At 44.2% G+C, this 24928-nt stretch overlaps 1 protein-coding gene across 4 annotated transcripts in view; it reads left to right on the forward strand.

Moving 5' to 3' along the window:
* The first annotated feature begins 8195 nt into the window (after nt 1-8195).
* The window catches only part of LOC105494620 (SPOC domain containing 1), a 28577-nt gene continuing 11844 nt past the window's right edge, over nt 8196-24928 (forward strand). The window contains exon 1 of one of the 4 annotated variants that reach the window (XM_071096973.1): nt 8196-10937. In XM_071096973.1, the coding sequence (XP_070953074.1) occupies nt 9564-10937 (1374 nt within the window). In that variant the 5' untranslated portion in view covers nt 8196-9563. Of the gene's footprint in view, nt 10938-11595; nt 11643-24928 lie in introns of those variants that run through there. The other 3 variants (XM_011763199.3, XM_011763200.3, XM_011763201.3) reach the window with 3 other exon arrangements.

The raw sequence follows: 24928 nt of genomic DNA on the forward strand, positions 1-24928 counted from the left end.
GAGAGTGGATCACCTGAGGTCAGGAGTTTGAGACCAGCCTGGCCAACATGGTGAAACCCTGTCTCTACTAAAAATATAAAAATTAGCCCCATGTGGTGGTGGGCACCTGCAATCCCAGCTACTTGGGAAGCTGAGGCAGGAGAATCGCTTGAACCCGGGAGACAGAGGTTGCAGTGACCTGAGATCACACCACTGCGCTCCAGCCTGGGCGACAGAGCGAGACTACATCTACAAAAAAAAAAAAAAAAAAAAAAAAAAAAGCAGCAGCAGCAGCAGCAGCAGCAGCCTGACAGTACCAGGTGTCAGAGAGGATGTGGGTTCACTGGGTTGCTCAGAGGCTGCAGATGGGAGTGTAAATTGGCACAAGTGCTCGGGAAGACAGTTTGGCATGAGTCTGTAAAGTGGGACATTCTCTTATCCTCTCTGGCAGCTGTCTCTGGTGCCAGCATCACCTCTCCTCCACTCACCTCTAATTTGTCTCTGAAAACAAAACTCCACTGCCAAATTACTACTTTAAGAATTTTAAAGGCTGGACACTGTGGCTCACACCTATAATCCCAACACTTTGGGAGGCTGAGGCGGGCAGATCATTTGAGGTCAGGAGTTCGAGACCAGCCTGGCCAACATGGCAAAACCCCATCTCTACTAAAAATACAAAAATTAGCTGGGCATGTTGCCGGGCACCTGTAGTCCCAGCTTGTCGGGAGGCTGATGCAAGAGAATCGCTTGAACCCAGGAGGTGGAGGTTGCAGTGAGCTGAGATTACACCACTGCCTTCCAGCCTGGCCCAAGAGTTAGAGGCTGCAGTGAGCTGTAATTGTGTCACTGCACTTAAGCTGGGTGACACAGCATGACCTTGTCTCTGAAACAAAAACAAAAACAAACCCACAAAACTGTATCAGCTAAATACTGACTACAAGGAAGCAGTGTACCAATATTAATATCAGAAAACTGAATTAAAGCAGAACAACATTAATAGGAAGAAAAGGTACATTTGGCACTGATGAAAGTTATAATCTCCCAAAAAGATGTAAACATTTATGAATTTGCATGCTCCTAAAAAAGTGTTTTTAAATACATATAAAGCAGGAACTCACAGAGGTAAAGGAAAAAATTGACAAGTCCGTAATAATTATGTGAGATTAAAAATATTTTTTTTTCTTTTTTGAGATGGAGTCTCGCTCTGTTGCCCAGGCTGGAGTGCAGTGGTACAACCTCGGTTCACGGCAGCCTCTGCCTCCCAAGTTTAAGCGATTCTCCTGCCTCAGCCTCCCGAGTAGCTGCGATTACAGGCAACCGCCCCCAAGCCCAGCTAATTTTTGTATTTTTAGTAGAGATGGGGTTTCGCCATGTTAGCCAGGATGGCCTCGAACTCCTGACCTCAAGTGATCTGCCCGCCTTGGCCTACCAAAGTGCTGGGATTATAGGCATGAGCCACTGCGCCCAGCCGATTTTTAAAAAATTTTATTTAAAAGTTTTTTTTTAGAGACAGGGCCTCATTGTTACCCAGGTTGGAGTGCAGTGGTGCTATCATAGCTCATGGAAGCCTTGAACTCCGGGGCTCAAGCCATCCTCCACATCCTAGTATGCCTGCCTGTAGAGGACAGAAAGCCAAAAGCTCTTTCCCAGATTCCCTTACAATGAGTGTGTCAGATGTGAATTATTTTCCACCACTTAGTGCTATTGTGCAAAATCTGAAAAGCAGATGAGAGGCCAAGACCACTGTCCTTTTCCGTGGGCTGTTACTGCTTCCAAGCACAACTGTGGCACTGTCGAGTTTGCCCACATCGATGTCTGGCCCCTAGTGTTGTACATGTGGGCAGTAGAAGCAGCAGTGGCGGTGCCTGTTATTAGATCTTTGTATTGTTACCCTAGCAGTGTATTTATAAATACAGTTCTAACGTGTGTTCTAGGCCCAGCCTCGGGTCCACTCCTACAGCCTCCCAATGACTTTTTTTTTTTTTTTTTAAGATAGGGTCTGGCGCTGTTGCCCAGGCTGGAGTACAGTGGTGCGATCTCGGCTCTCTACAACCTCTGCCTCCTGGGCTCAAGCCATCCTCCTACATCAGCCTCGTAAGTAGCTAGGACTACAGGGACGCGCCACCACATCTGGCTAATTTTTGTACTTTTTGTAGAGACAGGGTTTTGCCATGTTGCCGGGGCTGGTCTTGAACTCCTCTAAGTTCAAGCAGTCCATCTGCCTTGACCTCCCAAAGTGCTGGGATTACAGACGTGAGCCACTGCGCCTGACCTCCCAATGACTTTTGAAGTACCCAGTGTATTAAACCTCATTCTGCTTAAAATACCTACGGTAGTTTTGTTTTCTGCATTGAACACTGATTTCTATAGATTCAAGTTACGATAGATTAGATTACTATGGATTTGAAAAACATGAGTAAAAAGCTTGAGGTAAGAAAAGCTTAAACGGTTGGCTGGGTGTGGTGGCTCACACCTGTAATCCCAGCACTTTGGGAGGCTGAGACTAGTGGATCATGAGGTCAGGGATTCGAGACCATCCTGGCCAAAATGGTGAAACCCTCATCTCTACTAAAAATACAAAAATTAGCTGGGCGCAGTGGCGGGTGCCTGTAATCCCAGCTACTCGGGAGGCTGAGGCAGGAGAATTGCTTGAACCAGGAGGCAGAGGTTGCAGTGAGCTGAGATCGCACCACTGTACTCCAGCCTGGGTAACAGAGCAAGACTCTATCTCAAAAAAAAAAAAAAAAAAAAAAAAATCAACATTATATAGACAATTTTAACTGATCACAATGCAGTAAAAGTATATTTTCATTTTCTTTTCAATAGAGAGAGGGTCTCGCTATGTTGCCTAGGCTAGTCTCAAACTCCTGAGCTCAAGGGATCCTCCCACCTCAGCCACCAGAGTAGCTGGGATTACACACGTTCACCATCATGCCTGGCTGAAACATTTATTTATGTATGATTTATTTATTTTTATTTAGAGATGGGGGTCTCACTATGTTGCAGGCTGGTCTTGGACTCCTGGCCTCAAGTGATCCTCCTATCTTGGCTTCCCAAAGTGCTGGGATTACAAGCATGAGCCACCATGTCTGGCCTGAAACTACATTTATTTTTAATAATAACAGGTAGCCACCAGGTGTGGTGGCTTATGCTTCTAATCCCAGTGCTTTGGGAGGCTGAGGCAGGAGGATTGCTTGGGCCCTGGAATTTAAGACCAGCCCAGGCAGCATGGAGAGACTTCATCTTCACAAAATAGAAATGTTAGGCACTAATACTCTGTTTCCCTAGACACCCTGTCTCTAGCTGGGACTACAGGCATGCACCACCATGCCTGGCTAATTTTGGTATTTTTTATAGAGACAAGGTCTCTATGTTGTCTAGCTTGTCTCAAACTCCTGGATGCAAGTGATCCTTCCACCTTGGCCTCCCAAAGTGTTGGGAGTGGGTTACTTTGGGCCACAAGTTTGAGACCAGCCTGGACAACATAGTGAGACTCTATCTCTCCAAAATAATTTAAAATAATTTAGAAAATTAGCTTGAGGCCAATTAGTAGGCATTTAAGGCTGCAGTGAGCTATGATCACACCATTGCACTCCAGCCTGGACAACAGAGCAAGACCCTGTCTCTTAAAAAAAAAATGAAAGAACAAGAGTAAACCAAAGGAAGTAGAAGAAAGTAAATAAGAAAGGTAAAACCAGAAGATAGTGAAATAGAAAATATAATAACAACATCATAAAAAAACAGAGATAAAAAGGCAAAAATCTGATTTAACAAAAAACCCTAGGATGACTGAGAGAGAGAAAGAGAGACAGCAAGCCCAAATAAATAGTATTAGGAATTAAAAGGGGACTGTAACCGATACAATAGAGATTTTTGAATCATGAGAATACTACAAATATCTTTATGACATTAATTTTTATTTTATTTAATTTATTTTTTTGCAACAGGGTCTCACTCTGTCACTTAGGCGGGAGTGCGGTGGCACAATCTCAGCTCACTGCAGCCTCAATCTCCTGGGCTCAAGCCATCCTCCCACCTTAGCCTCCCGATAACTGGGACTACAGGGAGTATAGGATATGCCGCCACTCCTGGATAATTTTGCAGTTTTTGTAGAGACAGGGCTTCACCATGTTGCCCAGACTGGCTCCAATTCCTGAGCTTAAGTGATCTGTTGCCCGCGCCTCCCAAAGTGTTGGGATTACAGGAGTGAGTCACCGTGCCCAGCATGGTGGCTCATGTCTGCAGTCCCAGCACTTTGGGAGGCTGAGGTGGGAGGATTGCTTGAGCCTAGGAGTTCAAGACCAGCCTGAGCAACATAGCAAGATGCCGTTTCTACAAAAAACCAAAAATTTAGTCAGGCATGGTGGTAGGCGCCTGTAGTCTCAGCTACTCAGGAGGCTCAAGTGGGAGAACCATCTGAGCCCAGGTGATCGTACTACTGCACTTCAGCCTGTACACAGAGTGAGACCTTATCTCAAAAAAAAGAAAAAAGAAAATGCAATAAAAATATTAAAGAATAGAATAATTTAATTAAAATGTATAATATTTTGATGAAGAAAAATCACAAAAATGAATTGAAGGCCTGAAAGAATGGAAATAAGGTACATTTATGGATGAGAAGACTTAGTATTACTCAATTTTATCCCTAATCTGTAAATTTGATGAAATTCCAATTTAAATCCTAACAGAATTCTGCAAGGATCTTGACAAAATGATTCTACAGCTCATATGGAAGAATAAAGGTATATAGTTAGCTAAGACGATAACAAAAAATAGAAACCAAGTTGGGGGGGGTGGAGCTTGCTCCCCAGTTAGCAATATTTATCACAAAACCATAGAACTAAAACAATATTGATCAAGAATAAACAAATCGATCAATGGAAAAGAAAAGAAAGCCAATAAATAGGCCAGGTGTGGTGGTTCACACCCGTAATCCCAGCATTTTGGAAGGCCGAGGCAGGTGGATCACCTGAGGTCAGGAGTTCGAGACCAGTCTGGCCAACATGGTGAAACCTCATCTCTACTAATAATACAAAAATTAGCTGGGCATGGTGGTGGACACCTGTAATCCCAGCTACTTGGGAGGTTGAGGCAGGGGAATCATTTGAACCCAGGAGGCAAAGGTTGCAGTGAACCAAGATCCCACCACTGCACGCTAGCCTGGGCAATGAGAGCAAAACTCCATTTAAAAAAGAAAAGAAAGCCAAGAAATAAATCGCATTCATTCATGGGAACCAGGTATATCGCAGAGGTGCTGTCATGACTCAATGGAGCAAACAGCTAATGATGGGGTAAATGGCATTAGGCCAAAACCTGGGCAAAACCTTACTTTATTTTTTTATGACAATGAGACATTTTAGAATACCAGGAGATAGGCCGGGCCCAGTGGCTTACACCTGTAATCTCAATACTTTGAGAGGCCGAGACGGGCAGATTACTTGAGGTCAGGAGTTTGAGGCCAGGCTGGTCAACATAGTGAAACCTCATCTCTACCTAAAACACAAAAATTGGCCGGGCGCGGTGGCTCAAGCCTGTAATCCCAGCACTTTGGGAGGCCGAGACGGGCGGATCACGAGGTCAGGAGATCGAGACCATCCTGGCTAACCCGGTGAAACCCCGTCTCTACTAAAAAAAGTACAAAAAACCAGCCGGGCGAGGTGGCGGGCGCCTGTAGTCCCAGCTACTCGGGAGGCTGAGGCAGGAGAATGGCGTAAACCCGGGAGGCGGAGCTTGTAGTGAGCTGAGATCTGGCCACTGCACTCCAGCCTGGGTGACAGAGCGAGACTCCCTCTCAAAAAAAAAAAAAAAAAAAAAAACACAAAAATTAGCTGGGTGTGGCACGTGCCTGTAATCCCAGCTACTCCGGAGGCTGAGGTAGAAGAATGGCTTGCACCCGGGAGGTGGAGGTTGCAGTGAGTCGAGATCATGCCACTGCACTCCAGTCTGGGTGATAGAGTGAGACTGTCTCAAAAAAAAAAAAAAAAATAGTATAAAAAATAGAATACCAGGATATAGAGAAACTGGCCAGAGACTGGCTGGTTTCTAAAACCAGTACTTGCTAACCTTGAGCAAATTACTAATCTCTTTTTGCCTATTTCCTCATCTGTCAAATAAGGATAATAACAGTTCTTACCTCACAGACTTGGTGTAAGGATTAATATAGGTAACTTAATATAAGCAAATACAGGATTAATACGGGTAAAGCATTTAGACCAGTCCCTGGCTCAAAACAGCACTACATGTTAGCCGTTCTTTATCTCTATACCATGTGGTACTGACAACATCTCCACTCCCCCTTTCTCTGCCTAATGTGGGAGACTTCCACTATCCAAACGCACCAGAATGGCTTAGTTCACTTGTCTTAGGGAACCCGGTCAACTCTGCCATCATGACCAAGACATTCCTCAGAGGGAGGGCTTCTTACTTACAAAACTTATTTCCTTAGAGCAGTAATTTTGGTCATCGGTGACATCCAGTCTTTCCTCTTACCTCATCTGTGCTCCGACGCCATATCATGACAGTGTTCAATATGGATTATCCAATAGCTTGGTTTGTTTTTTGTAACAAACCTTGTTTTTTAGAATAGTTTTAGATCTACAGAAAAATCTGAAGATTAGTACAGGGAGTTCCCATGTACTCCAGACTCGATTTCCCTTGTTATTCATATTATGTTGTTTTTAAAATTCCACATGATGTCATTGAGATACATTCATGTTGATATATAGATCTAATTTATTTAGTCTAACTGTGGTTTAGTATTCCATTGGCCTGAAAGGTTCTCACAGTCTCACATGGCACAGGTTTAGTGCCAGGGAATTCCATCTCCCTTGCAATCAGATTTATCAAATCTCTGGTTGTGGCTGGGTGTGGTGGCTCACGCCTGTAATCCCAGGCCAAGATGGGAGGATCGCTTGAACTCAGGAGTTCGAGACCAGTCTGGGCTACAAAGTGAGACATGGTCTCTACCAAAAATTAAAAAAAAAATTAGCTGGGCATGGTGGTGCATGCCTGTAGTACCAGCTACTCAGGAGGCTGAGATGGGAATATCACTTGAGCCCGGGAGTTCGAGGTTGCAGTGAGCTACGATTACACTACCACAACCCAGCCTGAGTGACAGAGCCAGAGCCTATCTCAAAAAAAGCCAAACACCCGTTTCTGCAGTAAAAGTATTTACATAATCATAACATTATAAATGTCATTTAGTTTTCAATGTTGAGAATCATTGAGAATCAATCTACAGGTAAACAACGGTAAACTGAATTATCTTTACCGAATGGAACGTAAATGCTATAAACCTCAGTGACACAAAAGTAAAAGCTTAGTTCATGGATGAAGGCAGAAGCAGGGAGGGGACATCAAGGAAAATTATCCATTTCACACGGAGAAGAGTCAAGAGATACAATATACAGAAGAAACAGACATTTAAGACTATTATTCAAAGTGATAATAGAAACCAATAGTAAAACTTAAAATATAAATATAAAAAAGAAGGCCAGGCATGGTGGCTAATGCCTGTAATCCCAGCACTTTGGGAGGCTGAGGTGGGTGGATCACAAGGTCAGGAGTTCAAGACTAGCCTGGCCAGCATGGTGAAACCCCATCTCTACTAAAAATACAAAAATTAGCAGGGCATGGTGGTGCATGCCCATAATCCCAGCTACTCAGGAGGCTGAGGTAGGAGAATCATTTGACCCTGGGAGGCAGAGGTTGCAGTGAGCTGAGATCATGCCACTGCACTCCAGCCTGGGTGACAGAGAGAGACTCTGTCTCAAAAAAAAAAAAAGAAAAAAGATATATATATATATGAGAAAAACGGAAGAGAAAGGGGGAAAGGGTGGTTAATAAAATCACCACAGCAGGAAGTCAACAGATAGATACAACAGACATAGTTAACTAATAAATCAAGTAATAGAGGTATGAGTATATTATTCACAGTTATGAAATTAAAAATACTAACATGACAACAAACATGGTTAAAAACAAACAAAAAAACCATAGTTGTTTCCAGGAGTTGGGGGATTGGCAAATGATAGATAGCTTTAAACTTTTTATTTCTAACCTTCTACTGGGCTTGAATCTGCATTTCCATCTACATTAATTATATCTGAGATAATTTTTTTAAAATTAGGCAAGCACTATTCACAATAGCAAAGACATGGAATCAACCTAAATGCCCATCAATGGCAGATTGGCTAAATAAAATGTGGTACATATACACAATGGAATACTATGCAGCCATAAAGAAGAACAAGCTCATGTCCTTTGCAGGAACATGGATGGAGCTGGAGGCCATTATCCTTAGCAAACTAATGTAGGAATGGAAAAACCAAATATTGCATGTTCTCACTTATAAGTGGGAGCTAAATGATGAGAACACGTGGACAGAAAGAGAGAAAAAACAGACCACGGAGCCTACTTGAGGGTGGAGGGTGGGAGGAAGTAGAGGATAAGAAAAAATAAACATAAACATTAGGTACTAGGCTTAACAACTGGGTGATGAAATAATCTGTACAACAATCCCCGTGACACAAATTCACCTATATTAAAAACCTGCATATGGACCTCTGACCCTAAAATAAAAGTTTAAAAATAAAACAAAATAAAATTAGGCAAATAATCTAGATAAGTCTGACATTACCCCACTGGCTCAGGGACTATTGCGGTAGGATCAAGTTAAACTCTCAGGCAGGCAGCCAAAGCTCCTCGCTGCCACTTGCACCCACTTACCTCTGCTTGGGAGCCACAAGCATTGGCACCTCCTCCGGGAAGCCCTCAGGAGGAAGAGGGCGCCCTCTGCCGGGGTAGGAACGCCAGCACGCCTGGGGAGCCGCCCTTTGCGCACCATCAGGCACTCCGCCCCTATCCCTCAGCGAGGGCCTTCCTCCCCCGCGTCACGTGATCCCAGCTCCTTTTCAGCTAGTGGGTGGAACCTCAGGAGGGAAAACCCGGGGAAGCCCAGGTGAGAGCAACGGGACCGATGGGGCCCGGGTTTCCTGGATGCTGGGGGACTGTCCCAGTAAGGCTTGGGAACCTGGGTGGGGCGCCTTTCAGAACGGGACCGATGGGAGAGAGACGGGAAGGGTTCTGGGCACGAACCCCGTTCAGTATCTGCTCCTTGCGGAGTGTGAGAACTGGGAGAGAGACTCCTGGCCTTTCCACTTCCTGTGCGCCCTTGGGTGAGCGTCTTAACGTCTCAGAATCTCTGTCCTCACCTGTGGCTGCCAGTATGCAATGAAATAAGCACATAAGTCATAAATAAATGGTATCTTAGTCGGTCCCGTTTGAGCGAATTCGTGAACTTTCAGAGACAAGAAGACCCTGGAGGCCACTGTAGCTCGGCCCTGTTTGGAGGCAGGCCTCTCCACCCTCACTCAGGACACCAGCTCCTGCTGGGTGCTCCCCTGCCTGGAGTGCTCACCCCTAGGCCTCAGGGGTGGAAGGGTCTGGGAGCGCTGGCTGGAAGAGGGGCTTCTCCCAGCTCCCACTGAACGGGCTGACAAGTCGGACTCTACGTAACAAAGTCCCCTCTTTCTGTCTCCACACAGGGCCCTTGTTGTGCTTTTGGCCCAGGTAGGTGGACAGACATGTCCCAGGCGGGGGACGTAGAAGGCCCCGGCACAGGAGACCCCGTGTTGAGTCTCCAACACAACTGTGAGCTTTTAGAGAACATGGAAGGAGCCAGCTCCACGCCAGGCCTGGCACCACATGGGCCAGGAGCAAGCTCTGGGCCCCGAGTCAGGGCTGGCAGCAGAAGGAAGATCCCCAGGAAGGAGGCCTGTCGAGGTGCCAGCTCGCAGGCTGCGGGTGCGGCTGGGGTCTGCCCAGGGCTCATGGAGCTGCTAGCTGTGGGACAGAGCCCGGGCTCGATGCCAGGTCCTGAGCTCCACTTGCAGCCGCCCTCGGTGCCTGCTCAGGGGAGAGCTCTCACCTCCAAGAGGCTCCAGGTTTCTCTGTGTGACATCTTAGATGACAGTTGCCCCAGGAAACTTTGTAGCAGGTCTGCTGGTTTCCCAGAGAGAGCTCTGGTCTGCAGGGAGAGGCTTGCAGGGCTGGAGGAGGTGAGCTGCCCCAGGCCTAGGGAGGCCAGAGACGGTGGAATGAGTTCTCCAGGGTGTGACAGAAGAAGCCCCACACTCAGCAAAGAGGAGCCCCCTGGAAGGCCCCTGACATCCTCACCAGGCCCAGTCCCTGTGAGGGTAAGAAAGAAATGGAGGAAGCAAGGGACTAGTTCAGAGTGCGGGGAAGGGGCTGGTGGTTTCCTGTGGCTTGATCAGAGCCCTCGTGGGGACAACCTCCTCTCTGTGGGAGACCCTCCCCAAAGTGCTGACCTGGAGTCCTTGGGAGGCCCCTGCAGACCTCCTTCTCCAAAAGACACTGGGTCTGGGCCTGGAGAGCCAGGTGGAAGTGGGGCAGGATGTGCCTCAGAGACTGAGAAATTTGGATATTTGCTCGCTACAGGGGGTGGGGCCCAGCCAGGCAGCCCCTGTGGCCGTGTCTGGTTCCCAGTGCTCAGTAGAGGGGAGTCCCTCAGTTCAGCTGCACAGGCTCCTCCACAGAGCGCAGCGCTGTGCCTGGGGGCGTCAGCACAGGCCTCTGCAGAGCAGCAAGAAGCTCTGTGTGTCATGCGGGCTGGCAGCGATGAAGGCCGGCCTCCAGCACAGGACCAGGAGGAGCTGGAGGCCAAGGCTCAGCCAGCATCCAGAGGAAGGCTGGAGCAAAGACTCGCTGACACCTGTGCCAGCTCCTGGGAGCACTTGGGCGGCCTCAGCTCCTCCCTGGACCCTGAAGCCAGCAGGGCCTGCTCAGGCCCACTCATGGAGCAGAGAAGATCCAAGGGCACTAAGAACCTGAAGAAAAGTCCAGTGCCCTGTGCCCAAGACCAGGGCACAGACAGAAGCTCAGACAACTCCCACCAGGACAGGCCAGAGGAACCCAGCCTAGGAGGCTGCCCCAGACTGGTGAGCTGAGTCTGAGAGTTTGGGATAGGAAGGGCCTGGCCATGTTTCTCAATACCATGCTTGGTGGTAGAATTTAATAAAGCTAAGCGAGATGGGCTCTTTGTGAACCTTCTCTCTCTCATCCCTATTAACCAAACTGGGTAAAATGAGGCCCACAAGCCTAGAAAGAGAAAGTAAACTACATTCACTGAATCCTTGTGAGGGGTCATTATCTTTTGGAGTCAGTGAGTCCTGGATTGGAATCTTGCCTCTGCCCACTTCCTAGCTGAGTGACTGTGGGATGTTTTTTTAACCTCTCTAGGTTTCCTCTTTGTAAAAAAATGATACTAATTTCAGCTTCATGGGTTTGTTTCAAGGATTAATGAGATTATGGTATAAAATAATGTACCTAGGCCTACTGCAGTGGCTCACGTCTGTAATCCCAGCACTTTGGGAGGCGGAGGCAGGCAGATCATGAGGTCAAGAGATTGAGACCATCCTGGCCAACATGGTGAAACCCTGTCTCCACTAAAAATACAATAATTAGCTGGGCATGGTGGCGCATGCCTGTTCCAGCTACTCTGGAGGCTGAGGCAGGAGAATCGCTTGAACCTGGGAAGCAGAGGTTGCAGTGAGCTGAGATCATGCCACTGTACTCCAGCCTGGCAACAGAGCAGGACTCTGTCTTAAAGAAACAAAGGTGCCTAGCACAGCACAAGGCACAAGGTAAATTGCTTAATGCGTGTTAAATTTGCTTTTCTTTTAGTGTTCACAGTTACCCTGTAAGATAGGCGTTAGCCCCATACAACCAGATGGGGAAACTGAGGCTCGGAGGGTTAACAATATTCTCCAGGCTCACACAGCTAGGGAGTCAGTGCCCAGCTATGTTCCCTATATCACCACTTCCCTTTCCTTTGTTCTTTTCCTTATCGTCATCATCATTTTATTAATAATCATAGCTAACATTTATACACCAAAGGCAGAATAAGACTCTACTTGTTTTTGGTGCGTATTTCTCACATAGTTGAATTTTCATCACGTTTATTGAATGTGCATGATGTGCTAGGTGTTTTTGATTTAATCTTCACATGACGTCCACGGAGGTGAGGTAACAGACCCAGCTGGTGAATGGGAGCAAGGGTACAAGCCCAGGCGGTCTGTCTTGAGATCTCACTGCACTGCCTTCTCTGTGTATCTTCTGTGTTATCGGCACAGTTGTAACAGCATCTGGCTTAGCATGTGCTGGATATTGTGCTAAGCCCTTTATATATCTGCAATCTTTGTAACAATCCTATGAGGTAGACACTATTGACATATACCCATTTTACTGATCTGAACACTGAGACTCTGAGAGGTGACATGAGTACTCAAGGCCAAACAGCCAATTAGTAAAATAGAACCAGTGAGCTGTTTTCCACTATGCATCAAGTCTTTTTATCTATAAATAGGTTCCTGTTATGCCTTATTGTTCCAGGACTTTGCTTGGTTTTGTAAGTTCTGTAGTATTTGAAGATCTTTCCCAGTGGGTTCACCTTGTTCTGCCGAATTTGATCTTTTCCTGAGCCCTGCGTCATAAGTGTCTATGGATGTATTTGTCACAGCCACAGGTGCTGTCAGGATGAGGGCTGGGACTTCCTCTTCTCATTTCTAACCACTGTAGTCTAGTTAGGAGCATGAGCCCTGGAGGCCAATAGGCTAACATTCAGTCCTGACTTTGCCGCTGTCTGAACAACCGAGGTGAGTGGCTTCACCTTTTCAAGTATAATTCTCTCATCTGCAAAATGTGGGTATGAAGAGTACTTACCTCCTAGGGAGGTGGTGAGGATGAAATGAGATGACACATGTTTGACATTTAACACAGTGCTTGGTGCAAGAAAAATACCCAAATGGGTTACCTGTTAGCGACATAAGCAATTTCGTCCTGCTGTAAGTAATGCAGAGGTGACCATCCTTGTGCATCTGGCTTCTCCCTTCTTCACATGATTTATTTGGACCAGATGCCCAGAATTGGGATTCCTGGGTCTGCAGCCTTTGAGGGGGCTGGTTTGAGTGCGGTGGTGGAGCCAGCTTCCTGCCTGGCTTGACTGGAAGCAGCCCACGACTGCTGGCTCCTCCAGGCTCCATCCTTGACTCTGCGGCACAGCCCATCATCCTACAGCTTTCCAAACAACTCGTTGCCATGACAACCAGTACCAGCTGAGGGAGAAGAATTGAGTCTGGGCTGTGACAGGGACGGGCGGGTGGTTGCAGACAGGGCTGAGTGGGGCCTGGGCAATGGGGGGCACAGTGCCGGCTGGTCTGGAGCCCCATTTAGGGCCTTAGCACCTTCCCCTGGAGATAGCCTGGCTTGTAGCAGGGGCAGACAGAGAGGTTCAAGGTCAAGCTCTGCCTCTTATTCCAGGGTGACTTTAGACCTGTCTTTAGACATTTAGATGAATTTAACTTTTTTTTTTTTTTTTTTTTTTTTTTTTACTTTTCTTAAGCTCAGTGGCAAGAAGACTTTATTACTATTTTTTTTAATTTACTTTTTTTTTTTTTTTAAAGGTGGAGTCTCGCCCTGTCACCCAGGCTGGTGTGCAGTGGAACAATCTTGACTCACTGCAACCTTCGCCTCCTGGTTTCAAGGGATTCTCCTGCCTCAACCTCCCGAGTAGCTGGGACTACAGATGTGGGCCATCATGCCCGGCTAATTTTTGTATTTTTAGTAGGGACAGGATTTCATTATGTTGCCCAGGCTGGTCTCGAACTCCTGACCTCAGGTGATCCACCGCCTCGGCCTCCCAAAGTGCTGGAATTACAGGCGTGAGCCACCGCACCTGGCTGCAAGAAGACTTTAGACATTTAGAAATGTCCCTTCTCTGAATCTGAGTTGCCTCCTCTATGAAGTGGGGAGAATGAACTGGGCCCCAGAACTGCCAGGAGTCTGATATCAGAGGCTGGCCATGTTATATTCTTCTGGCATGAACCAGAGACTCTTGGAGGAGAGATGGGAGGGGGACTGCCATCCTCTTGTCCATCCTGGGTCCCACAGTGGCCAGTGAGGTTTAGAGCTGCTCCGTGGGTAGGAGAGCAGTGGGTGTGGGGAGGGCAGCTCTGTCAGTGACCCTGTGCTGCTTGCAGTCCGCCCGTCATCACCAGGGAGGCACACAGCTCCTCTGGCCTGACCCAGAGTCCCTGGTTCAAGGTATGCTGTCTGCAGCTGTGAGGTGTCAGGAGATGAGTAAAGGAGGAGCGTGTCTTCCCAACAGATGAGCAGCCTAAGAGGAGCTCGTTTCATTAGTGTGCTTACTATAGACTGAGAGCTTCATGTATGTCATCTCATTTAATCCTCACATTAACCATTAAAGGTCAATGTCGGCCGGGCATGGTGGCTCACACCTGTAATCCCAGCACTTTGGGAGGCCAAGGTGGATGGATTGCTTAAGCTCAGGAGACCATCCTGGGCAATGTGGCAAAACCCTGTCTCTACAAAAAATATAAAAATTAGCTGGGCACGGTGGCGTGTGCTTGTAGTTCCAGCTACCCGGGAGGCTGAGGTGAGAGGATCACCTGATTCCAGGAGGTCAAGGCTGTGGTAAGCTGTGCTGGTGCTGCTGCCTTCCAGCCTGGGCAACAGAGCGAGACCCTGTCTTAAAAAAAGAAAAAAAAAAAAAGTCAGCATTAATATCCCCATTTTACTGAGTAAGAAAACTGGGATTCCGAGAAGTTAAGTGACTCACTCAGGGCACATACCGAGTAAGTGGCCGAGCCAGGATTTGACTCCAGTCCTGCATAACTTGGGTGTTTATGGGGCTTTATTATAATTTGTTGAACAAGGAGGGGGTCTCGTCCAGGGATCTTACAGTCTAGTGGGAGGAGAAAGCCACTAACCAGAGAATTGAAATACAGACTGAAGCCCAGTGGACCACGGATATCCAGAGGGGAGGGGAGGGCAGAGGAGGGGGCTGTCTGAACTGGGTCTGGGCGAGGGAAGTAGGTGTTCAGCAGGTGAGAAAGTAGGAGAGGTTTGCTAGGAAGAGGTCAGTGCTCTGCAGGGCTGCATTGCAGGAGGCAGCTTGGAGTGTTGCAGGAGCGGAGAGGTAGGTGGGGGTTACAGGTGGGACAGGAACCAGGTGGGAGAGACCAGCAAGGGCAACATTGCTTGAATGGAAATGGAGAGCCTGCAGGATGGTCGAGTGTCAGGATGGCCTTTCTCCAGGGCAGGGACCAAGGAACTTTATCAACACCAGCATTTACAGAGAGAGCTTGTTCTGTTCCAGGCACTGTTCTAAAAGTCTCGAATAATGATAATGATCCTTGCCCCAACACCATGAGGTAAATACTGGTATTATCCTCTTGTTACTGATGAGAAAACTGAGGCACAGAGAGATTAAGTAACTTTCCCAAGATCACACAGTTCCTAAGTGTTGGCACCAAGTATCCCCACTGCATGAATATGCCCCAATTTATTTGTTGACTCCGTGTGGGCATTTGTTTTTTGTTTTTTTTTTTGTTTTTTTTTTTGCTACATTTGGTGCTGCAGTTATAGTTTTGTATGGGTTTTGGAACATATGGGCAAGAGTATCTCCAGGGAATATTTTCCGGGGTGGAATTGCTAGGTTATAGGGTGCACACATCTTCAACTTAAACAGTGCCAGATGTTTTCTAAAGTGGTTGAAACAGTGTACACCCCCGTCAGCAGTGTATGAATGTTCCAGTGACTTCTCATCTTCGCCAACTCTTGATAGTTATCAGACTTGGGATTTTTGTTGAAATGGAGATATGCTGCAGTGTCTTAACGTTGTTTTAATTTTCACTGCCCTCTTACTAAGGAGCATCTTTTCATGAATTTTGATTATTCTTGTTAAGTCTTTTCCTTAAAAAGTTTTTGTTGTTTAACTTTTCCTTATTGATTTGTAGGAGGAGAATTTTTTTTTTTTTTTTTTTTTTTTGAGACAGAGTCTCCGTCTGTTGCCCAGGCTGGGGTACAGTGGCATGATCTCAGCTCACTGCAACCTCCACCTGCCAGGTTCAAGTGATTTTCCTGCCTCAGCCTCCTGAGTAACTGGGATTATAGGCGCCCGCCACCACGCCTGGCTAATTTTTATATTTTTAGTAGAGAAGGGGTTTCATCATGTTGGTCAGGCTGGTCTCAAACTCCTGACCTCGTGATCTGCCCGCCTTGGTCTCCCAAAGTGCTGGGATTACAGGCGTGAGCCACCGCGCCCAGCCATTTTTTAATTGTTGAGACAGGGTCTTGCTCTGTCACCCGGGCTGGAGTGCAGTGGTAAGATCATAGTTCACTGCAGCTTTGAACTCCTAGGGCTCCAGAAATCCTCCTGCCTCAGACTCCCAAGTAGCTGGGACTACAGGTAAGTGCCACCATGCATGTCCAGCTAATTTAAAATTTTTCTCTTTTTTTTTTGAGATGGAGTCTCGCTCCCTTACCAGGCTGGAGTGCAGTGGTGCGACCTCAGCTAACTGCAACCTTTGCCTCCCGGGTTCAAGTGATTCTCCTACCTTAGCCTCCTGAGTAGCTGGGATTAGAGGTACCCGCCACCACGCTTGGCTAAATTTTTTTTGTATTTTTAGTAGAGACGGGGTTTCACCATGTTGGCCAGGCTGGTTTTGAACTCTTGACCTCAGGTGATCCACCTGCCTCAGCCTCCGAAAGTGCTGGAATTACCCCCTGGAATGAACCCTTTTGTACTCACACTTAACCCTAGCCACCATGTGTTATCTTGCCTGAAAATCAGCAAATATTCACTTAATATCCAAATTTGCAATAGTTTCATAAAGATGACAAATTTTTAAAAAATTAATTAATTAATTTTTTTTGAGACAGAGTTTTGCTCTATTTCCCAGGCTGTAGTAGCATGATCTCAGCTTACTGCAGCCTCCACCTCCTGGGCTCAAGCGATCCTTCTGTCTCAGGCTCCTGAGTAGCTGGGACCACAGGCATGTGCCACCACGCTCAGCCAATTTTTGTATTTTTTGTAGAGATGGGATTTTGCCATGTTTTCCAGGCTGGTCTCAAACTCCTGAGCTCAAGCAGTCCGACCACCTTGGCTGCTCAGAGAGTTGGGATTACAGGCGTGAGCCACCGCACCTGGCCAACAACTTATTTTTATAACTTGTCTTTTTAAAGTCAGGATAGTAATAAGGTCCACACTTTGGGATTGGTTGATGTTTCTTTTAAGCCTTTTAAACTATAGGTTCTCCCTCCATATCTTGTTTTTTCTTGCAGTCTTTTTTTTGTGTGTGTGAAGAAATTAGATTGTCCTAATTTCTTATTTTTGCATCACTGTAATTTTTGCATCGCTGTAGTATAGTTAAACATGTTCCTCTGTCTTCGCTTTAAGCTGTGAACTGGTGGTTGAATGTAGAGGTTTGATTAGAATTGGATGCAGTTTTTAGCCCGAACTACTTCATAGGTTGGTGGGGTGTTCTTTCCATCAGAAGGTACATGTCTCCTTGTACTACTTTATATTTATTGATGCTATTTTATATATATGTGTGTGTATATGTGTGTATATGTGTATAGATATATATTTTATATATATGTGTATATATTTTTTATATATATATATGTATTTTTTTTTTGAGACGAAGTCTTGCTCTGTCACCCAGGTTAGAGTGCAGTGGTGTGATCTCAGCTCACTGCAACCTCTACCTCCTGGGTTCAAGCAATTCTCCTGTCTCAGCCTCCTAAGTAGCTGAGACTACAGGCACCCACCACCATACCCGGCTAATTTGTGTATTTTTAGTAGACATGGGGTTTCACCATATTGGTCAGGCTGGTCTTGAACTCCTGACCTCAGGTGATCCACCCGCCTCGGCCTCTCAAAGTGCTGGGATTACAGGCATGAGCCACTAGGCTCGGTCTGTTTTGTGCTTTGCATATGTTTTGCATTTCTACACTTTCTCCCATGCAAAAACACAATTGAGTTTTGTTTATTGTTTTTGCATCCAGAAATCTTGCTTTTATTAATCTATATAATTTATCTATTTAGATTTTGTTTGTTTTCTGTGTAGACAATCGTATGTAGACAAATGACAGTTTTTGTTATTTCCTTTCCAATTCTTTACATCTCTCTTCCCTTCTCTTTCCTTATTGTGCTAGCTAAGACTGTTAGTATAATGTTGCATAGAAGTGGTGATAGCAAGGAACCCATGACTTGTTCTGGATTTTAAAGGAAATGTGGTCATCATTTCACCTTAAGTATGACACTTGCTATGTTTTTTATATAGATGCTCTTTATCAGGTAAAGGAAACTCCCTTTCTTCCTGGTTTGCTAATTATTTACAATTATTATTATAATTTTTACAATTACAATATTTACAATTATTATTGCACAGTGCATTTAATCAAATATGTTTTTTCCATTTCTGAGATAATAATATGTTTATCCTTGAATTTATTAACATTAATTTAAGGAGTTAGTGGGGTTTTTTTAAATATTAAGCTTTTTTGAATGTTAAGTTCTTGCCTTGCTGGAACAAACCCAATTTGGTAATGCTATATCTTTTCCATATTTTGTGAATTCAATTTCATGTTTTGTTTGGGGTTTTCAGTGGGTGAATTCACTGGCCTGAAATGATTTGTTCTCCTACTACCCTTCTGGGATTTTGGTATCAGGGTTTTGCTAGCTTCATAGAATGAATTGTGGATTATCTTTTTGTTTCCTATTCTTTGGGATAGTGTAATTAAGATCGGAATTATTTGTTCTTTGGACATTTTGGTAGAATGGCTGGTTAAAAAAAAGTATGGACTGATGTTCTCTTTAAGTAAGGTGTTTCCTTCTGTATGAATTCAATTTATCTTGTGGCTATAGGTTTATCCAGTGTTGTTTTTCTCTTGAATCAATTTTGGTAAGTTATACTTTTCTAGATGTCTATTTGTTTCATCTGAGTTTTTAAATTTATTGGCACGTTGGCATACAGTATTTCACAATAGCCTCTTTAAGGACTGTGCATTTGTAATTATACATTCCAAATATTAGCTAGTTATACCTCCTCTCTGTTCCTTAATCAATCTTGTCAGAGAATTGTCAGTTTTTTCAAAGAACCGATTTTTGGTTTGTTCATCCTCTCCATTGTATGTTGTCAATGTCGCCTTCCTTTCAGTTTATGCTACTATTTATAAAGTCTTAAAAATTATGCTTAGTTCATTAGTTTTCTGCCTTTTTTCCTTTGTAATAAGTCATTTAAAGCTGTAAAGGAACCTTTTAATTATCGCTTTTGCTGCATTCATAGAATTTACATACAGTCTTATTATCATTCAATCTCAATATTTTATCATTTTTAATCACAATTTTTCTTTGACCTGTGTGTTCTTTAAAAGTTTGTTTATTTCTTTTTTTTTTTTTTTTTTTTCTTTTGGAGACAGAGTCTAGCTCTATCCCCCAGGCTAGAGTGCAGTTGTGCTATCTTGGCTTACTGCAGCCTCCACCTCCCAGCTTCAAGCAGTTCTCATGCCTCAGCCTCCCGAGTAGGTGAGATAACAGTTGCCACCACGTCTGGCTAATTTTTGTATTTTTAGTAGAGATGGAGTTTCGCCATATTGGCCAGGCTGGTCTCAAACTCCTGACCCTAGGTGATCCGCCCACCTGGCCTCCCAAAGTGCTGGGATTACAGGCATGAGACACCATGCCCGGCTAAAAGTGTATTTCTTAATTTCCAAACTAATCTTTTGTTGCTTTTGCCTTTATTGCCTTCTAACTTAGTAATATTGTGGTCTGAGAAGTTGGTCTTTATCTGAGTTATCCAGTCTGATAGCCGCTGGCCACTTGTATCTATTAAGCACTTGAAATCTGGTTAGACCAAATTGAGATGTACTATAAGTGTAAAATATACACTGAATTTCAAAGACTTAGTACAAAAAAATGCAAACATTTCATTAAGAGTTGTTTATGTCTGGACGAGGTGCCTCAACGCCTGTAATCCCAGCACTTTCGGAGCCCGAGGCAGGCGGATAATAAGGTCAAGAGTTTGAGAGCAGCCTAGCCAACATAGTGAAACCCTGTATCTACTGAAAACAAACAAACAAACAAACAAATTAGCCAGGTGTGGTGGTGGGCACCTGTAATACAAGCTGCTCAGGAGGCTGAGGCAGGAGAATTGCTTGAACCTGGGGAGCGGCGATTGCAGTGAGCCGAGATCACACCACTGCACTCCAACCCTAGGCAACAATGTGAGACTCCGTCTCAAAAAAAAAAAAAAGTTCTCCTATCAATTACATGTTGAAATGATAATATATTGGACATAGTGAATTAAATAAAATACAAAATTAATTTTGCTTTTTAAAATGTGGCTACCAGAATATTTAAAAGTATACATGTGGCTTCTGTTTCTGTTGGGCAGTGCTAAGCTAAAAGAGTCTTTTGAAATGTGTTAATATTTGCTTTTTGGCCCAGGCTTTGCTCAATTTTTATATATATATGTTACATATACTGGAAGAGAATATGTATTATCTAGTTATTAGGATTAATATTCAGTGTATATTTATAAATATGTACAGATTAAGCTTGTTGATTTCATTAATTATTTTTTATTCCTACTGATTATTTTGTTAGCTTTATTTATCAATAGTTAGAGAGATACATGAAATTTTTGTGCTATCATGGTGGATTTGTCTTTTTGCTTATAGTTCTACCATTTTTTGCTTTATAGTTTTTGAGCTTATGCTATTAGATGCTTATAAGTTTAGAGTTGTTATAGCTTCCTGGTAAAACTACATATCATTATGTAGTCAAGTCTTTGCCTCTAATGATTTTTTGCCTTAAAGTCTGTTTTATCTGATTGTTAATATAGCTACAAAGCTTTATTTTGGTTGGTGATTTGCCTGTCCATATATTATTCCATTTTGTTATTTTAACCTTTTTGCATCATTATGTCTTAGAAATGGGTCTCATGAAGATTTTATAATTGTATTTTCTTTCCTTAAAGGTCTGATAATTTTTGTATTTTTCTAAAGTATTAGTTCATTTACATTTGTTATGGTTACTGATTTATTTACATCTACTCCTACCATTTTATTTTGTGCTTTTTTTTGAGACACAGTCTCACTCTGTTGCTGTTGCTCAGGCTAGAGTGTAGTGGCGTGATCATAGCTCACTGCAGCTTTGATCTCCTGGGCTCACATTTCTCCCACCTCAGCCTCCCAAGTAGCTGAGAATACAGGTGCATGCCACTGTGCCTGGCTCTTGAAAAAAAAATTTTTTTAGTAGGGCCAGTGTCTGGCTATGTTGGCCAGGCTGGTCGCGAATTCCTGAGCTCAAGCAATCCTCCCGCCTCAGCCTCCCAAGGTGCTGGGATTACAGGCATGAGCCACCGCACCCGGCCTATTTTGTGCTTTGCGTATGTTTTGCATTTTGGCGCTTTCTCCCTTTCATTGCCTCCTTTTGGATTATTTTTTCTTACTCCTTTTTATCCCTCAGTAGTTTAGATGTTTCCTATCCTCAGTTTATATTTTTTTGGTGGTTCTCTTAGAAATTTGAGTACAGGCCAGGCTTGGTGGCTCACACCTGTGATCCCAGCACTTTGGGAGGCTGAGGCCGGCAGATCACAAGGTCAGGAGATTGAGACCATCCTGGCTAACACAGTGAAACCCTGTCTCTAATAAAAATACAAAAAAAAAAAAAAAGCCGGATGTGGTGGCGGGCGCCTGTAGTGCCAGCTACTTGGAAGACCTAGGCAGGAGAATCGCTTGAACCCGGGAGGTGGAGGTTGCAGTGAACTGAGATCATGCCACTGCATTCCAGGCTGGGCGACAGAGCGAGACTCCATCTCAAAAAAAAAGAGAAAGAAAGAAAGAAGGAAAGAAGGAAAGAAGGAAGGAAGGAAGGAAGGAAGGGAAAAGAAAGAAAAAGAAAAGAAAGAAAAGAAAGAAAGAAATTTGAGCACAAATAGCTAACTTATCAAAGTATAAAGGTAGTTACAATGTTTATCTTCCTCCAAAATGATATAGGGATCTTGGAATGCTCTACTTCCAAGTGTGTACCTTTCCAATTTGTATGTTGTTGTTATCCAGTAAATTGGTCCTATCTCTTTTTTTTTTTTTTTGAGACGGAGTCTTGCTCTGTCACCCAGGCTGGAATGCAGTGGCACGATCTCGGCTCACCGCAAGCTCCGCATCCTGGGTTCACGCCATTCTTCTGCCTCAGCCTCCTGAAGCTGGGACTACAGACACCCGCCACCACGCCCAGCTATTTTTTGTATTTTTAGTAGAGACGCGGTTTCACTGTGTTAGCCAGGATGGTCTCAATCTCCTGACCTCATGATCCGCCCGCCTTGGCCTCCCAAAGTGCTGGGATTACAGGCGTGAGCCACGGCGCCCAGCTCTTTTTTTTTAAATCCCCAAATTACACACTGTTATTATAGTTTCATACAATCAGTGTTTGTTTGGATTTAACAACATCTTCATCATTTTCTTTGCTCAAAATTCTTCCTTTTGTCTCAGCTTTTCTATCTGGGATTGTTTTTCCTTCCTTCTGCCTCAGGTTTATCTTTTAGCATTTTGTTTATTGAGCAAAACAAAATTATCAAGAAAAATAACAGCTCTCGATTTTTTTCTATATCTTTATTTCTTTCTTATTCTTGAAAAGTATTTTGTCTGGGTGCACAATTGATAGTTATTTTCTTTAAGCACATTGAAAATACTATTTTTCTATGTTTTGCTTTTCATTATTACTATTGAGAAAGTAGCTGTTAGTCTAATTGCCATTCCTTTATAGGTAAGATGTATTTTGGTGAATGGGATCATAGAACAGTAGTCGAAGGTATGGCCTCTAGAATCAGACTGCCTGGATTTAAATCCCAGCCCTTTGGTTTTCTAGCTGTGTGACATTGGGCAAGGTGATTAACCTCCCTGCGCCTCTGTGTGCCTTAGTTTCCTCTTTTGTAAAATGGGGGAGATAATGGTACTAGTACCTCATAAGATTGTGGTGAGGATTAAGTTAACTAATATGTAAAGCACTTGCCACAGACAAAGCACATTTTAAGTGCTATTCAAGTGTTAGGTATTATTTTTTCTCTTTATGCGTGTAAGGATCTCCTTATCATGAGTGTTGATGTGTCTAGGTATGAATTTCCTTTTATTTATTCTGTTTGAGATTCACTGAGCTTTTTGAATGTGTAAATTTTTGTCTTTTATCAATTTTGAAAAATTCTTAGCCCTATTTCTTTAAACACTGCTTCTACCCATTCTCTTTCCTCTCTGCTTCTGGAACTTTAGTCCGTCCTTCCTTCCCTTCCTCCCTCCCTCCCTCCCTCCCTCCCTCCCTCCCTCCCTCCCTCCCTCCCTCCCTCCCTCCCTTCCTTCCTTCCTTCCTTCCTTCCTTCCTTCCTTCCTTCCTTCCTTCCCTCCTTCCCTCCTTCCCTCCTTCCCTCCTTCCCTCCTTCCCTCCCTCCTTCCCTCTCTCTCTTTCTTTCCCCCGCTCCTCCTCCTTCCTTCTCTCCCCTCCCTTCCCCTCCCCTCTCCTTTCCTTTATTTTGAGACAGCGTCTTGCTGTGTCACCCAGACTAGAGTGCAGTGGTATGATCACTGCTCACTGCAGCCTTGACTTCTAGGGCTCAAACAATGTTGCCATCTCAGCCCCCTGAGTAGTTGGGACTACAGGTACACAACACCACGCCTGGCTGGTTTTTTTTTTCCTTGTTTTTGTAGAGACAGTCTCGCTGTGTTTCCCAGGCTGCTGTCGAACTTCTGGCCTCAAGCAATCCTCCTGTCTCGGCCTCCCAAAGTGCTGAGATTACAGGCGTGATGTGTCCCTTAGTGCTTCACAGTGTCTGTGTGAAGATTCTGGATAATTTATTTAAATGTGTTGTCCAGTTAGCTAATTTTTTCAGCTGCATCTAATATGCTAGTAAACCTATATATTGAGTTTTTAAATTTTAATTAGGATTGTTACATTTTTCATTCCCAGAAGTTGTGTTTGGTTCCTGATCAAATCTGCCTGGTTGTTTTTTGTAGTTTTTTTTGTCCTTCACTCATGTGTTCGTGTCCTCCTTTTATTTCTTCAAACTTACTATACATACGTAGTTTGTATTCTGGTCTGATAATCCTTCGCTCGCCTCATTCTCCTGCCTGTTGTTTTGGAGCCTCACAACGTGGACGTTAGGACCCCTGAGACGGGCCAGCCAGAAGGCTTTGAACTGTGAAGGGCTGGTCCTGATATTTTTCCTGTTGCTCTTCTTCACACACCCCTGTTTTCTTTGTTTTTTCTCCCTCTTTCTCAGTTTACTTTTTTGAAAGGCTGATTCATTTCCATGGTTCAAAAAAACAAAAAAAGTGAAACTCATCTTTCCCGGCACCCAGTCGCTTCCCTACTGGCAGCCTGGGTTATATAGGTTTTTGCAGATACTTCCTGTGATATTTTATGCGTATTCAAGCAAATACAAATTTTAAAATTCATTCTGCCTGTAACACGAATGATAGCATACCACACGTATTGTTCTTAACTTGTTTTTAATAAAAAATATGTTTCTGGTTGTAAAAGAAATACATGCTCATTTTGAATAACATGAATACCCAAGTGTCTACAAGTAGAAAGTCAAAGTCTCCCTGGAATTTCATTCCCCAGAGATAACCTCTATTATGTATCTATAGATATATATGTACATAAATGGGTTTATGCAACAGATATTGTTCTGTAACCTGTTTTTTCTTTTTCTCCCAATAATACTTCATGACATCTTTCCATGAATCTTTCCATGTCTCCATATAGCCCCACAGCTAAGTGCTTGGGCTTTGGAGTCAGACAGAGCTAGGTTCTAATACTAGCTCTGTAGCTTAGCAGCTATAGGACTTTTCACATCCTCTCGGAGCCTCAGTTTCTTCATCTGTAAAATGGGGATACAAATAGTATATACCTCATGGTGTCGTTCTGAGACCTTAATAGCATGAATGATGTGCTTCCTGTGGGGTCAGATACTTCACAAGCCCTCAACAAGTGGTAATTTTTATGATGACTTCCTTACCCTTTATAAGCCACATAGAATTCGTAGTGCGAAGTGTCACCATTTATTAACCA

Source organism: Macaca nemestrina, chromosome 1 (genome assembly GCF_043159975.1).
Source record: "Macaca nemestrina isolate mMacNem1 chromosome 1, mMacNem.hap1, whole genome shotgun sequence".
In the NCBI taxonomy this organism is placed as follows: Eukaryota; Metazoa; Chordata; class Mammalia; order Primates; family Cercopithecidae; genus Macaca; species Macaca nemestrina.